At 36.9% G+C, this 15,908-nt stretch overlaps 1 protein-coding gene across 2 annotated transcripts in view; it reads right to left on the bottom strand.

Moving 5' to 3' along the window:
- Positions 1 to 15,908, bottom strand: part of SLC9A9 (solute carrier family 9 member A9) — a 211,184-nt gene that overhangs the window by 108,359 nt on the left and 86,917 nt on the right. For both annotated transcript variants that reach the window (XM_074833838.1, XM_074833839.1), the window contains exon 9: positions 7,415 to 7,503. In XM_074833838.1, coding sequence (XP_074689939.1) covers positions 7,415 to 7,503 — 89 coding nt within the window. The remainder of the gene's footprint in view (positions 1 to 7,414; positions 7,504 to 15,908) is intronic.

Below are 15,908 nucleotides of genomic sequence, written 5' to 3' on the forward strand. Positions count from 1 at the left end.
CATCATGTAGCTCACAGCTAAAAGAGAGGAAACAATTAGAGCATTTCCACATAAATTTAAGGGGAGCTGCACTTAAAGAGACTGCAGATTAACATTCTTTTAGCATGGTTAAGTAATCAGGAACATCAGTCAGATAATGAGGGATTTTGTTAAGAAATTCAGATTGAAAGACGTGGTAGTATAATTCCTTTTGCAGAAATCAAGATTTTCTTGTGTTATGATTCTTCTTGTTAAACCCATACAGTAAGCAGCTTTAGTTTTCTTTATAGCATTATACTATTCTACAGGGTTCCATAAGATCTTATGGTGCATCTGGTCAAACAATGCACCTGGCATGTTTCCAGTCTTCAGCTTTTTCTGCTAAACACAGAAAATAGCTGTGTAGAGAACTGGAATTCATTGTATACTTCCTGTCAATTGCAATCCATTTTCAAGGTAATAATTATTACAAGCACTACGCATGTGGCGCATATTCAATTAGAGATAAGAAGGCAATTTATAAATGAGGGCAGCCTGTTTGTAACAGACCCAGTGGCTCTGTAGTGATGCATTGAGTTAGCAAGCTATGATGGTCCAGCTCAGGAATACAGGGCTTAGCCAGCATGCCTGTGACGCAGCTGGAGCTCCCTAGTGCCTCAGGAGGGAAAACTGGAAGTTATAAGGGAAAGTGCAGGACAAGAATGAGGGGTTGCTTCTCTTCAGGATACTTAGGCTAGAGCTGTAATGATAGCTAGTATGTAGAGACATGTGAGCTTCTGGACTTTTAGAAGGGTCTAATATTGTGATTTCTGTTGTTTTCAATATAAGTTAGGCATCTCAAAGTTAGCAGAAATATCTACCTACAATTTCAGGTATCTACTCAATAGCTATATGCTAAATACAGTATAAGCCATTCTTCTAACTCTGTGCTCACAACCTATTTATGTTTGTATTATTGTCTTCTCTTAGAAAAAGAAAAGGGACATTTCTCTGCCCTCCCTGATCATTTTGAGCAGCTGCAAAACAAAGGTTTTGTTATAGGCCTTGTCTCAAAAAAATAACACTATATATATATGGGTAGAATATAAGAAAACAAAAGCAAGTTTTTCCTCTAACTTAACTCTTTTCCGGTGTTTATTTTAAGCCAAACTGGCTAAAACAAGGGCAAAACTATCCTAATACTATTCCAATACAAATAAAGCTTTTCAAATGCTATTTTATTTTGTTGTTGTTGTTATCAGAACTAGATAACTTCAGCTTCTTCAGACCTTTCTACCAACCACTGTAAACTGGTCACCTGGACTCTTTCCTGAGCAGCACTGCCTGAAGTCCCAGTCTTTATTGCTTTTGAGTCTGAACTTGCAGGGGTTCAAGGGGGAAGTTAGGGTTTTTTTGTTCAGCTGCAGAAAGGGAACTATGAGACAGAAGGAGACAGTGCCCATCAGAGCTAACTTTTATGTGCGGTTTCCACTTTAAATGGAAGAACTTCATGCATGCAACATGTTTAATGCTAACTAGGAACTTGGACTTTATTGTATCTTTTAGGCAAGGATCTCTTGTACACATTTTGAAGAGTGCCAGTCCTGAGTGACATGTATTAGTTAAAAAGAATTTCCAGTTTATCCTCAGACAGAGTATTAGCCATCAAATATATCAGACAGATAATGGTGCTATATACCTCAAAAGATAATGAAAAAAACACATTCTAGTATGAAATTTTCCTACAGGCACTCTGATTGTGGTATGCTGGAAGAACAGATTCCTCCTGCACAGCACATATGCAAAGATGATTAGAATCTGGTACTGGTGGTAGTCTTGTTTGAAAGATAACTTTCTTTTCTCTCAGTCTTTCTCTCTGCCAGTCATTTATGTAGAAACATCTGACCTCTTGCAGTGCCTTAAAGGTAATTTTTTTCCTAAGTAGAGTTCCTGAACAAATCACAACAGCTACCAATTAGGCTGCTCATTTCAAAAGGATGAGAATTATGTTTTGTGGTGGTTGCTGCTTGCTAATTATCAAGGACATTTTGCTGCAAGTAGGGTTTTCCTCAGTCTAGAAATACTCAAAATTTTTAAAAGTCAAGAGACTGAATTGTAAGAGCCATTATATCCTGACATTTCTGTGGCCTTTTCTTCCTAGAAGTGTAAACTAATTATCTCTAAACAATCCAATGTCTGATAACAGAAAATAGTAGACATTAACTAGAGATAAATTAATATAGGCTATGTGCTTCAGAAATAAGCACAGCTCTAACTGTTTGGTCTCTTAAACACTCATACAAATAACAGGACCAAAGCCACAGGGCACACACATGTCCTGTGTGACTGTGAAGGGTTTAAGATAAGGGCACTAAACCCATTGCATTTTGTGCTGTTTCTCCCCCTGATTTTAGAGGGCTGCTTCTCCCAAATACAATATGGGTGCTAGGTATCTGGAGTGGGACCCCTCACAAACAGCAGACTGACACAAATTCGGCAGTAATAGTACACAGCAGTTTCTACTCAGCCACTCCCCTTCTCTCACAGAAGGATAAAACCAGTAGCTGCAGTTCCTGGCATGTGCTTTTAACAAACTTGTGAGAAATCATTCTGCTACTGGAGCAGAATTTGCAGTGCATTATTTTTTTTTCTTATGAAAAGATAGCTGACTGAAGGATCCTATAAGATAGTCATTGTATCATGTATCTAGAGAAAGGAAATTTGTTGTTTCAATTCTGAGTGTAGGTCTGCTTGTATACAAGATATTTAGGCCAGCAGAAAAGCAGTAGAATGACTAGATCACAGTGATTGTGCTTCATTTGGATATAGTGAGCCAAAAACTGACTTCAGCCACCTCTTTGCCTTTAGTCCTACAATGCTCTTTTTACTAAACATTGTCTGATACTGTTCAGGAACACTCCTTTGATTCACTGATTTTTATTTTTTTTTTCCCCCCCTTTCAGTAGATTTGGACATCTCCATTGTCATAATTTTTAAATTATACTCTTGGGTTTTGATTTGCTTCAGAAGTGAGTCTATAATTATGGATGGAACAGCATCAAGACTAAAGTCCATACTGAGGCTATTCGATGATATATCACGGTCAAGAGACTATAATGATTTGATTTACAGTTTTTGAGGAATTAAAAAATATGTTTCATGACTGTTTTGCCAGTCTGTTCAATTAATATAATTAGCATTAAATTGATATGCTTGTAAACACAATCCTTTTACACCAAACTGTCTTTGGAATACAGCTCAATTTATGATCCAGCAATCAGCCAATTGATCGCTAGCCTGTTTCTTTGTTGGAAAACGTATAGCTATATCATAAATGAGCTAAGCAAGTTTTGAAAACTTAATGTATTTTCAAGGGATTTCCAGGAGATATTAGCTGCTCCTCTGTGAAGTGATGACTTTTAATTATCAGAGATAATCATATCTGCTTTATAGTCTGGACATTAAAATTTGAAGCAATCAGTACTATGTCCATCAGCGAGCAAAGCCCCAAAGACTGGTCTGAACTTTCAGTCCTTCAGCGCAAGTTAATTTGATCAAGCAGTCCTAGTAAGACTACATGCTTTGGTAAAGTTACTTGGAAGTTATGCAGCACTGAATTCTCTTGTTTAACCTTTACCCTGTTCTCTAGCTTGTGTAAAACCTTGGAGGTGAAGGGCTGCTGAAATCTTAATGCAACATCTTGTGCATACTGCATGCCCAGTGCAGCTGAACAATCAGGCCAGAAGCTTTTGTCTATAAGGCAGGTGTTCTCTAATGGGTTTGCTATCAGGATCAGCAAAAAATGTGAGTAACTGTTTAACTTGTAATGTGGTTAGAAACGCTATTACACCGAATTTGAGAAAGAAACCTTCAGGAGCTTGTCAGACGCACCTGTTTCAGAAGTGGCTATGCAAACAAGGGTTAGATTGGTGGAATGAATGGCAGTGTGTGATGTACTCTCTTGCTGGCTGGACATGCTTTCCTGTGCCTTCTAGTACTTCTCTGGCTCTATTTCCATAGGAGATGCATTTCAAAATTCCCTTTCCAGAATTTATAACTTGCTGGCACTGTATTTTGCCTGAAAGCGGAATTCTCCATACCCTTGTGCACTTAACCAAAGAGAGGTATTGACCTGTTCCCCGGTCTCTTTGTTGTGGCTGTTCCCTGGAGTCAAAGGAATGTAACCAGAAAATGATGTAACTCATAAGCATGATGGGTAACATTTATAGCCATTAGAGAAAGTGAGAAGCCTCTCTTAATACTCCACCACTAGGAAACTGTGTTGGTCTTAGCTTGGCATTTGAGTGAAACAGATTGGGCAGAGAGAAAAAAGTAGCAAGAAATGTCTTCTCTTTCTGTAGAAAGCAGTATTGTCCATGCATCCCTTTCTAGAGCTGATCTGTAGGGATTTACAGTCTGCCTGCGTTCAATGAACCAGTAATTTCTATTTATCTAGCAACACCCTGCCCAGCCACTGATTTAACTGTAGCTGAGCAAATCAACCCAACCCAACTGTACACCTGAAGAATGTAACGTAAAATCTGAACTATAATGTCCCAAGATTTAGGAGCAACTGTTGTTTGTCTGTACTATAACGTGAGGTTATGCTAGCAGTTGAAAATAATTCTACGGAAAGCTGCACAGAATCAAATAGCTTTCGATCAGGTCCTTGCAGTTTCATCTTCTCCTTCACTAAAGATATACTGGATAAATTAAACTTTAAACGTATGAAACTCAGGAGCACTCTGTTTGACCTAACCTTGTTGCCATGGATGGCAGTGTCAATTTTAATGTTAAAATCACTATGATCATAGGTCAATCATGATGACTTAAAAATACTGCCATAAGACATCATTCATGTTAAAAACAAACAATAAAAACACACAGAGAGAATGTTTATAAATACTTAGTGAGAACTGGGATAATTGGATTGAATGAAAACTCTCTAAAGCCTTCATTTTCACTAAATCTTTGTTATCTTCCTTATGACTGTTAAAATTATCCATTGTTTGTGACAAGATTTGTGTTACTTTATACTTTCGGATTCTGTAAGTTTCAGGTGCTTGAAATCTAATATTTCTCTTTCATGGACTGTTAAACAGTGATTGACTGGATAATATAGGATACATGGGGACTAATAATTACATGCCATCTTTTAACAGGCATTCTTAATAGAGGTTCTTAAATTTTCATTTAAGAACTGTAGATAAATTTTCATTTTATATCAATATCTAAAGAAAATCATACCGGTCTTTTTTTTCTTACCTATTTTTTAGAATAAATGATGAGGTATTATGAGAAATGCAGAACTTGGCATCATGGCCAGATATACCACTGCTATCATTGTATACTGAAATTTTAACAGCCAGTAAAAAATGTAAAGAAAATTACGCAAAGCAGCAGAGAAAAAGCATTTGTTTAAAAACAGATGCCACAATTTCACAATCTGATTTACAGCTTTAAATCTAATTTCCATGGTTTTTGTTAGCTTTCAGCTTCAGCCTTAACTCACTGTTTTGTCAGTATGCATTACAGCTCACCAGTCCTTATTGAAAGATTTGTCATATGGCAACAAAAGAGAGAGACTGCTTTGGAATATTTCTATAAGCGAACTGAAAAACTCTTGATTTTGGCCAGTAATGAGTAATAAAAATGAGTTAGATTGGAAGTGAAGCTGTCTATCTGAGCAACAATATTAATTTAAAATTCACTGAAGTCATATATGATTATGAGAATGCCAAGTGTGTGGCTTAGTAAATTTGCTTGAAGAGAATTCTTGGGGGGATAGAAAGAAAAGGCAGTGGAGGTCTCGCTGAAACAGCTGCATATGAAAGGGTAATCTTTGGATTAGAAAATAAATTAGAAGAATTCAAAGGAATTTAACAACAATTTTTGAACCATATCGTAAGGGAGGATGAGGATTAAGAGTTTATGGGGCGAGAGAAAAACAGAATAGAAGGGGTGCATAAAACTCATAGCTCCATAGAGAAACATAATCCCTCTTCTGTGTGTTCAAGGGTAAATTCAGTTTATTTTCACTATTTTGTTTTGAACTGTTGAATGGGAGGGAACAAAAGAGTAAACATGAACAAACCCAGTATGCATTTAAAATAAATGTTAGTTAATTCTGTAGTTGAAAAAGGTTCATATGTAATCAAAAATACCACGGCCTGCCTCCTTCTCTCTCTGAGGCTATGTATCACTAAATCATGCAGATGAATCCCTGAAAAAGCCTTGTATTCAAAATGTAACAGTTGTATGCAAGAGTAGTAATGGCATATGCAGTTCAGTATTTCTGCAAAATAGAAACAATTCTATAGTGGATATAAATGTTATTCCCTTATGATACAGTTGTCAGCGAAAGGTTCTCTTCTCTGATGGAATACTTTTTGAAAGCATCAGCCTCTGCTGGTATGAAGAAATGCAATTGAGAAGACTTATCCTATTCAGTAGCTAGCACTTTATTCTGGAAGTACTGACCAGAAACTTTTTTGTGATTTAAAATCTAAGAGAGTCTGAGAGTTGAACTGATACTGTGGCCGGTATTTTTTCTATCAAACTGTTTTTGATAGAAAATTGGATTTTTTATTAAATTGAGATGCTCAAGAAGCAAAATTTTCTACGTAAAATTTCCAATGCTTGAAATAGAGGAATTGCTGAAAAAGGTACCAAATCGAATCATGAAAATTATAGTCTTGGACCATATGTTTCCATTTTGTTCTAGGGGATAGATTTTCTCCAACCTGGGGTTCTTGGGACATATGAGTCAACATTAAAAGGGAAGAAAATGGCATTTAAATGACTTCTCACGGGATAGTGGTGAGGTAGTCTAAAGTTACTCCTTGCGCTGAAAAGTATTTGAACATTGCAATGCCATATATCTAGTACTGAGAACAGCCCCAAGTTTTAAAACAGAATTAAAATTGTACTAGTCACCTGTTCAAACAAAAAACAGATGACCAGATTTCTCTTGTCTCTAAATTCTAAATAACACAGTGCAAAAAAATCACTATCTTTTCAATTTTGTCAGATTTTTAATGAGGCAGAAATGAAATGTCATCACTCAAGTCTGTGATTCAGACTGCAGTTTACACAGTCCCTTTGCAAAAATCCACATGGATCCATTCTCTCAGACCACTTCTCTCTTATTTATGAGAGCTCTTTCATTGCCTTAACTTCGTAGCATTTTTGTATGGAAGTTAGCATAAACTGCTATTTCCTTACCCTTCATCTCCCTGACTGACATTTCAGGTCTCTTGGGAAGAACAGATTCTTACATTTTTTGCTTATCCAGAGGATTGTTATTGTCTTCCTAGCAAAATCTCCAGTCTTTCCCCTAATGAAGACATAAGCCTCTTCCTTTGCATTAATGAAATCCCATCCAGCTATATTCCAGTACCTCTGCCCATTCCTTACACCAGTTGAAGACACAAAGTCAGTTATTTCCAAGCCCTACCTGTTTAGTTCTCATTTTGGAATCTGTTGACAGATTGTTGTAGGTATAATGGGCCTGTGTGACTCCACAGAAAAGGACTGCAACAATACCTGAAATTCAAAGAAAAACCGGTTATCTGCTTCTGTTTTCTTAGCTTTGTCAAAAGGCTGCATAAAAAAGCTAATTAGACTGCTAACAGCATTTTATAACAAAAGAACTTTAAGATATGTTTTATAAGAGCATCTTTCAAACAAACTAGCATTTTTTTTCTTTGCTAAATATCATAAAGGTCTTGAATCTTCTACCTGGTCCATCATGCATTCATAGCATTTCCACTGTTGTGTATTTGGCCCAAAACTGTAGAAAATTTGTTTGAATTAATACGTGGTAACATCTGACCATAATCTGACTGACAGTTAGGCAAGGCTAACATAATTATAATATGAAGGACTTCAGACTATTTTGACAGAGGCTGAACTGGAAAGGAAAAAATAATTTGGTTACATTTAAATGGTTTGAGAACACTTAGTACTGAATGACTGCAACAGGGGAAAGTCTTTTCAGTCTGTGCCTGATTGTTAGCCTTAGCATATGCAGTGTGTAACAATGTGTAAGATGGACAGTAGCACATTGCTTAAAAGTGATGCTCTGGCAGGTGTAAGCTGCATTGCCCAGAATGACTAGGTCAATGACTATAGCCATGTGGCAGGTAATTACACTTCCTAGCTCACTAGAATCATTGGCTATAGTCAGTGTAATGCAGTATTATAATTAAAGTAGCTGATAAGATTGTAACTGCAATTTCCTGTCAGGTCTGGACACCGATAAGGCAGAAGGAACACAGGGAGGAACACCCAGGGAGAAAATGGAAAACCAAAAATAAGTGTCCATCAGTAGTCATATGTAAATGCCCATGGAGGAAGAAAGCTCTATGCTTTTCTTAAACTTGGGGCATGTCTACGTAGTTGATTAATTACACAACAGCTCAGGGCTTGTTCATGTCCATTCTGATCATCATTCCCCTGAAAACCTCCACACACACTTCCTGAAGTGTGTGGAACGTGCAAGTTCTGCTGTGTTTCTAGATGCACACCACGTGAGCAACAACTGGTTTTGCACAAAGCCAGCCTGCAATGTGGTCCCCGCATGCCTGTGGTCTCTGGGGTTCACATACAGGCAGTTTTCCACCATACACTCCACACTGCTTTAGTTCTTGTGCCTTTCAGCCCTTCTACCCACTGACTCCTGTCTAAGAGCTACAACATGCCCTAATTAGCATTTTAGTTCTGATTCCTCATGGGCTGCTCTGCAAATTGTTAGGTAATTTTTAGCTTATAGGCTGCTCACATATACTGAAATAACACTAATGAATCCAAGGAAACACATTGAGGCAACAAAGCAAGCAAAAAGATACCTGTCCAGGTTTAGGCAATAGCCATCCTTGCAGTGTGACTGTGCAGCAGCTTTCTAGGCATTTCTTGGGTTAGACCAACATGCAGTGAAACATATAAACCATTTCTACTGGAAGTAAAGAGCCTGAAGTAGAATTGTGAAAGTAATCCCAGCTTGTACCTTCAGTCCTGAATTTGAAACTGGATAAGGCTTCCTCTATCTTCTCTAGGATGGTTACTCCTGAGTTTACAAAGGCCAGCAAGAAGAGGCTCAGTAAGGGGGCAGAATCCACAGTGCTGCAGGCTTTAGCACGGCAAACCCAATATAAAACAATCTGCTACTTTAAAAGTATTAATAGAAGCAGGCCAGGCTTCACACAGTCACAGGAAAAACTGGATGGTAATGTACTGAACAAGTGTCAGGTGAAAGTGCCGGTGCCTTGATAGGTTCTTTAACAGGCTTATCCAAACCTCTAAAGGTTTGTATTTTAACAGCAAGAGGGCCCTGGAGGTAGGTGAAATATCTCCTCCCCCCAAAACATGGCGTGGATAAGGAAACAAAGTAAAAATTTAGACAATGCTGAAACTGTTTCATCTGGGGGAGTGTGAGTGTGTGGGAACAGCACATTGCCACATACCAGTTAAACTAATTATTACCTTACCATGTCTTTCTCAAGTTTCTGACTCTCTTTGGATTGTTAACTGTGAAAATGTTGTCCAACAAAATCCAACTTTCTTTAGTTGTAAGCCCCTCTTGTTTCTGGGAAGAACTGAGGCCTGATATTAATACGCATTTGATGGAAGAAAAAAGTATGGAGTAAAAAATTCTGAGATGAATTTGGCACAAGGGATAACTGCCATCAGAAAGAAAATGAGAAAGTGAATCTTTTTTCCCTACAAACCGCTGTGGACATTTTCCTTCCTTCTGGGTTCTCTTTATATTGCAAAGAAGTAGTACCTGTACTACTTCTCCAGAACACAGTCTTTGTAGCCAAGAGAAATTCCACTTTGCTTTAACTGCTGTGTCTTTGTTTTTTAATATTTATTTTATGTCTGTTTTGATATTTATTCTTTTCTAACTATGCTAAGACTTTTCTTCAAAATGCGAGTAGTAGTGAGATTATTGTCACTGCCTAAATACATTCCAGGAAGTTCATGTTTTCGTTAGGTCAAATTGTTCTCTTAAATGTGTCTAAGTCTTTTTTCTCAGTAACTGTATTTGATTCTGCAGAACTGATCTGGGGTGTTTAAAAATTCTCAAGGCATTAATAATATGCAATTGGATGCTCAAACAATAAAATTTCAGTTAAAAAATATAGCCAATCAGTAATGTTGCTAAGTATCACTAGCTCCAGGCTTTGTAACAGAAATGGAGATAAGAGTTCCTGAGTCACTTTTTTCTACATGAATCACCATCATGCCAAGTCTTGCATTTTAAAAATTGACTAAATGTTTTTTGATTGCTAAGAAACTGTTAATTATGGGTAGTGGGAGAACTGAGTGACATGAGGAATAAAATGGCCTAAATCTGATTTTACAATAGGAATAAATGATCTTAACCATGCAATTATGAAAGTGTAGAAACCAGATACCCTGTTTCCAGGGAAGTCTGGGGGAATGCAGTGGAATATTTCAATTGCTACAATTGAAGGCTTAATATGTACCAGCCATGGCTCTCACAATGAATGGTTCATTAAAAGGCTTGGAGAAAATTGTTTGTAATGCATTTCCATATAAATGATTACTTAAGAGTAATGACCAATTACATGTTAATGCAACTACAAAGGAAAGAGAAGTACTGAAAGAGGCAAACAGAACTTTTTAGTTAGAAGGAAAAAGCAATCTGGATTTCTTTGTAAGACTATTAATGCTGGATTTTGAAGTTAGCTGAGCAGCAAAATACTGTATGAACTGTGTATGACACATAAATTGGGTAGTTAAATTTTTGCAGGCTTTCTTTCACAGAGAAACAGATAAGACCAAATATCATAATAATGGAATTGTAAACAAAAAGTATTAGATGCAGGGAGGCAGATGAAGCGAGATGGTCCTTAGTGCTCAGTGCTTTAATTTCACGGTTTTGGAGATTCACCTCACTTTTTCAGTGCCATTACATTGTTTCATTTTTAAGTGGCAAATTTAGCAATTACGGAGATACTTAGTACTACAATTTCTGAACAAAACCCTAACCTAAAGTAAACAGGGAAGTTTGGAGTTGAAATGGGTCATCAGTTGTTACATGCAGTACAGCTGCCTATGTTTATTAATAAAGTTACTGAAATTTTTCACTTAATATAAAAAATGAGAAACTTCACGGTAAAATGTTTATAGTCACTAGTAAACTTTCAGCTGCAGCTTGGCCTCTTTGAGGAGGTTTTATTAGAAATGAAATTCTACCATTTTAACTGATTTTTTTTTTTTTTTCTCTCCTTATATAACAGAAAAATAGTGGTAGCTTGTTATCTGTTAATACAATTAGAAAACTTATTCTTACATTAGTTTTGCTGAATACTTGTAGTTGAAATTGTTGTTAGGACAAAAGCTAGTAATATCAAAAGATAATATAGGATAAAGGAGTAACATCATCTGAAATATTTTGCTGATAGTGTGAGCATTAATTTATAAGTGTTAATCTAAAAATAATTCCTATATTGTCACTGAGAGACAATAATCTTTTTTTTTGGATCATTTCACAAATATGCAAAAGGAAATGGACCCTTGCTTTTCAATATCTGGTGCTAAGAGAAAAACTGGAAGACAGTCTGTCTTTTGTCAGAGAAAGGCAGCATGTGCAGTGTGCTTTTATTGCAAACCTGGAAGTGACTGGCCACAATATAAACTTTAGATTTTTCTAATCTGAGAGAATAAAACTGACATTATGTCTCTAGCTGTCAGGTCTTCTAGTAGTAAAAAAAGGAATTTAGAAAAAAACACCCCAAACCTCTACCTTCTGGGGAAACAAGGGAGTGGATAAAATGTGTAACTTCATTTGAAAAGATCTATAGGTAAACTGACTGATTTTCATTCCAGCTTTGAAACATTCCAGAGCTTCAGGGATGCCTCTCTAATGATGCACAAGATACTGCAAATTCCACGGTAAAACAAGCAACGGGAACTGGTCTTTTATCAAGGCAGTGAAATTGTGGAAAAGAGAACAATGAGGACTGGGTAATAGAGAAACTATTTAAATCAGATAACATTTACTTTGGAGTCTTGTTTATGGCAGAATATTTCCACAGCACCTACTGGACACATCCCAGTGCAGACAGGAAATGTGAGTGGTAGGAAATAAGGCACTGTCTTCTGCATCAAATAGTTGCAGTAATGAGGCTGTAAACCCAGTAGCAACAAATATCCCTATTCAGTCTGTTTTCACTGAGAGTATGAAGGTGATTAATAATTTTCTTGATACTAAAGCAAAGATTTAAGGCCTCTTTCACCAGACCTGCACCAATGCCGAACCAAAGCTGGTGCTTTGTTCATGAAACTTTCATCTCTGGAGTTGTCTGAGGTTGATTTTACATTGAAGTGACAGAAAGCAACAAAGGACAGAGCTGAGAGAATTTTTTAGGCCCTCATCTGAGGACTTATCACTGGTATTGCACCTGGCTGCTTCAGCTGAGATCTGCTTCAGTCTTGTACTTTTGTAATGCCAAATGAATTGCTGAATTCAATTCAGATTGGAACTCCTATGGTGAGACATAACAGGTTTTATTCTAGATGTGCCAAGTGCTTATCCTGTTTATCCTGAACCTATTCAATAGTAATAAGACTCCACTATTTCCATTTTATGCAACTGATCATTGATCTCAGCCTAATGCCATGCTGGAATATGTACTTTTCTCTAAAAACAATCGTCTTTCTCTTCTTCCCTTACTGTCTTAAAAGGCTGTACCTACAACAGGACCTAAATGCGCCAGGCCCAAGCACTGACTCAAGTGTGTGCATAGTCTGGTCAAGTGTTGCTGTTGAAAGGGTGAATGGGTAACTGAATATGCACAGAGTGGCTTATAGGTCACCAAAGTATGTCTAGAGCTTCCTCTAAAGTACAGGATCTACCTGACATTACCCATCTTAGAATACTACATAGACCATCCAGAGCCATTTATGAAGTCCTACAGCCAAGTAATGGATTAGTAATTTGTAGCAAACTAGCCCATTTATCATCCATCTCTGCACAGCAGTGCAAATGCCATCTTCTTATCTATGAAGAGCCTGTTTTCCTAATTAGACCCAAATTTCTTCCTAGGAGTGGCAGAACTACAGCTTAAGAGAGTTAAGGTCTCTTTTCTTTTGACCTAGAAGCCAAGATATCCCTTCTCCCTCATTACTGGGGGGAGTCTGCCTACTTCTCTGCATGACACAACATGGCACAATACTTATGAATAAAGCAAAGAAAACCACAAAGTTTAGAATCTAAAGCCCAGAATAACTTCCTTTTATAAAATAATGTCAGCTCAGTGAACTAAAGCCAATCAGGTACCAACCTGCATTGTGCTCAGAGTGCTCAAGAAATGTTTTGGTAGATCCCTTCTGATTAAAGAAGAACTGGTCACAACATTTTATAAAAGCAATGAGGTAGATGATGGATCCAAGAAAAATTACAGCAAATGGACAGGAACAGTGAACAACCACGAGAATAAATGCACTTTGTCATCAGTACTAAAGGAACTGGAAGTTGGTGATGTGTTCTTACTATGTTCTAAACAGAAAGGCAGCACAAAAGTGTTCCAGTGAGAGACCAGATCTTTGGACTTGTCCTGGGTACATCAGTCATAATAAACTGCTTATTTATTTTTGGAGGAAAAGCTTTCTCACCAGGTAGACTGTTCTCTCCTGTGAGCCCTTGAATAAGGCAGGTGTCAGACATATCATGAAATGTTCAGACAACAATTGCTCAGGGTAAGGAAGCAGCAGTAATTTACTATCACAAGCTATTTCCTTTATAATGATCAGAAAACAATAATTTTGGGCTGGGTTCTGAAAACCAGTAAAGGAACAAAGATGATCCCCTCCAACATTTTTTCCTTCAAGATGTATTCTCTTTCTTAGCTTCATAGCACAGGTCTTTGGCATGTAAAAATCAGAGGTGATTTGCTGTAATTTTGATGCTTTTACACTGATAAATTCTGTATGACTTTGAAGTATGTGTTGATTGAATGCATACATGCAAATTAATTCACATACATATATTTGTGTGCATTTTTGAAGGTATATTAATCTCTTTATTTGAATATCTATTTAGTTCACACAGCTGTAGATAGAGAGGGTCTAAATGAGGTGAACATTAAATGCCCATATACATCATGGAATCTTTCACAGACTAATGACTGAGTGATCATTTAAAAAATAGCAAATTCTGTTAATTATAAAGCAAGAGAACAAGCAATTAATAAATGCAAGATGTACTTTACTCATTTATTTTGACAAGTATTTAATTTAAATTTTTTATGATTTTTTTTCATAGCCTACTAGTAAATACTCTGTAATGAAGTTTGAAAATGAAAGCAACTATATTAACACTGACCTTACTATAGCACTCTGTTATTACAGCTTTGCTCAGCAGTCAGGACTGATACACTTCAGGGCAAATCAGAAAGTGCACAAATTAAGATTCTACAGTATAAGAATCAATTTACTGTGCACATGTCACAGCTTGATGATATAGTTTATAAGATTAATAACCATAACACTGATTTATAATTTACAGTTATCAGCATAACAATAATTGTGTAGTCATCCCAGATTATTTAGATTTGCTGGTTTAATCACATCTATTTTTCAACCAGGGTCAGGCCCATATATTGTGTGTTATGTATCTTGCGGTAGAGGAAAAAAAAATTACAAAATGTTGACCTGTACTACTCTCCATTTACATTTTCTTTAAAAAATCTGCAAGCTAAACAAGTGAGCTCTACTACCTACTATACCCACACAAAACCAATATAGCATGTTATTTATAAATTATGACATATTTCAATATTAGATCTCAAAAGGCTCATAGTGATTGAAGAACTAGTGTAAAAAGCATTATATGAATAAAATGATTTTGCAGTTACATTATTTAATAACTATGGGGAAATACTGATGTCTAGTGCTAATCCTCTGAAGTTCACTTAGAAGGAATGAACAGAGGAGACACGATATCCAAGGACAGTGAAGATGAATATAGGCGCAAATGTACAATGGGTTGAGTTAACTTTTGAAGCAAGTCTACTGAAGTCAAAGACTTCAAACTAGCAGTTTAGTTCATTGAATGGAGTGGTCCAGCAGTGTCATTGCATGATCTTTATGCTCTCTTTAATGGTAATGATGGATTTTGAGAATAGACATACTTGGCTGTGAAACCAGATGATGTATGCATTAAGACAGACAAAGGGCAAAGCAAGTAAGCTGGGAAAGACCAGAAATGATAGAGTATGGATTAAGAGCTGAGTGTGTTCTGACAGATGACTGACTTTTCCCTGGGCTCCCTGCACCTTCTGCAACAGGTGCTTTGTACATAACACACCCATGTGGGAGACTGCACCCAATAACTGCATTTTACACAGATTTCCTTAGCACGGGTATGAGAAATCAGAGCCACCTCTGAAATCTATACCTGCAACAGAACCCAAGTCAGCTGAAAGTTTCTTAACCAATGCAGTAATTCTCCTGCTGCACTGGATGTTTAGTCATATTTTGAAAGGAAGGAAGTTGGAGCTGTTTCAGAGGAGTCTGAGAGAAGATGAAAACAACATCAAAACTGGTTAAACCAAGTAACTAAAAATACCCACTCTAAAGTGTAATGTTAGTGCAATACTAATAAAGTCAATGCATTTATAAAACACACCATAGAACTTCTGAAGCTACAAGAAAGGCTCCATGAGTTCCACTCTAACAGCTTCTGACACAAGCCTTTCACAGAAACTAAATGACAGACTCAACTGATTAAACTTTGCCTCCTCACAGCAGTTTAATTAAACAATTTCCACCTGAAACTCAGAACACACCCATGAAAGAAAGGCTAGTGACAGACCTGAAAGGGCTTGATATGTTTTCCTTGGAATTTGTGTGTTGGCAGAGCAGTTTTCTTTTATATGCCTATATAATTTCCTTTATTTAGAAGAAATAGATAAATTTTC

This window comes from Strix aluco, chromosome 9 (assembly GCF_031877795.1).
Source record: "Strix aluco isolate bStrAlu1 chromosome 9, bStrAlu1.hap1, whole genome shotgun sequence".
Lineage (NCBI taxonomy): Eukaryota > Metazoa > Chordata > Aves > Strigiformes > Strigidae > Strix > Strix aluco.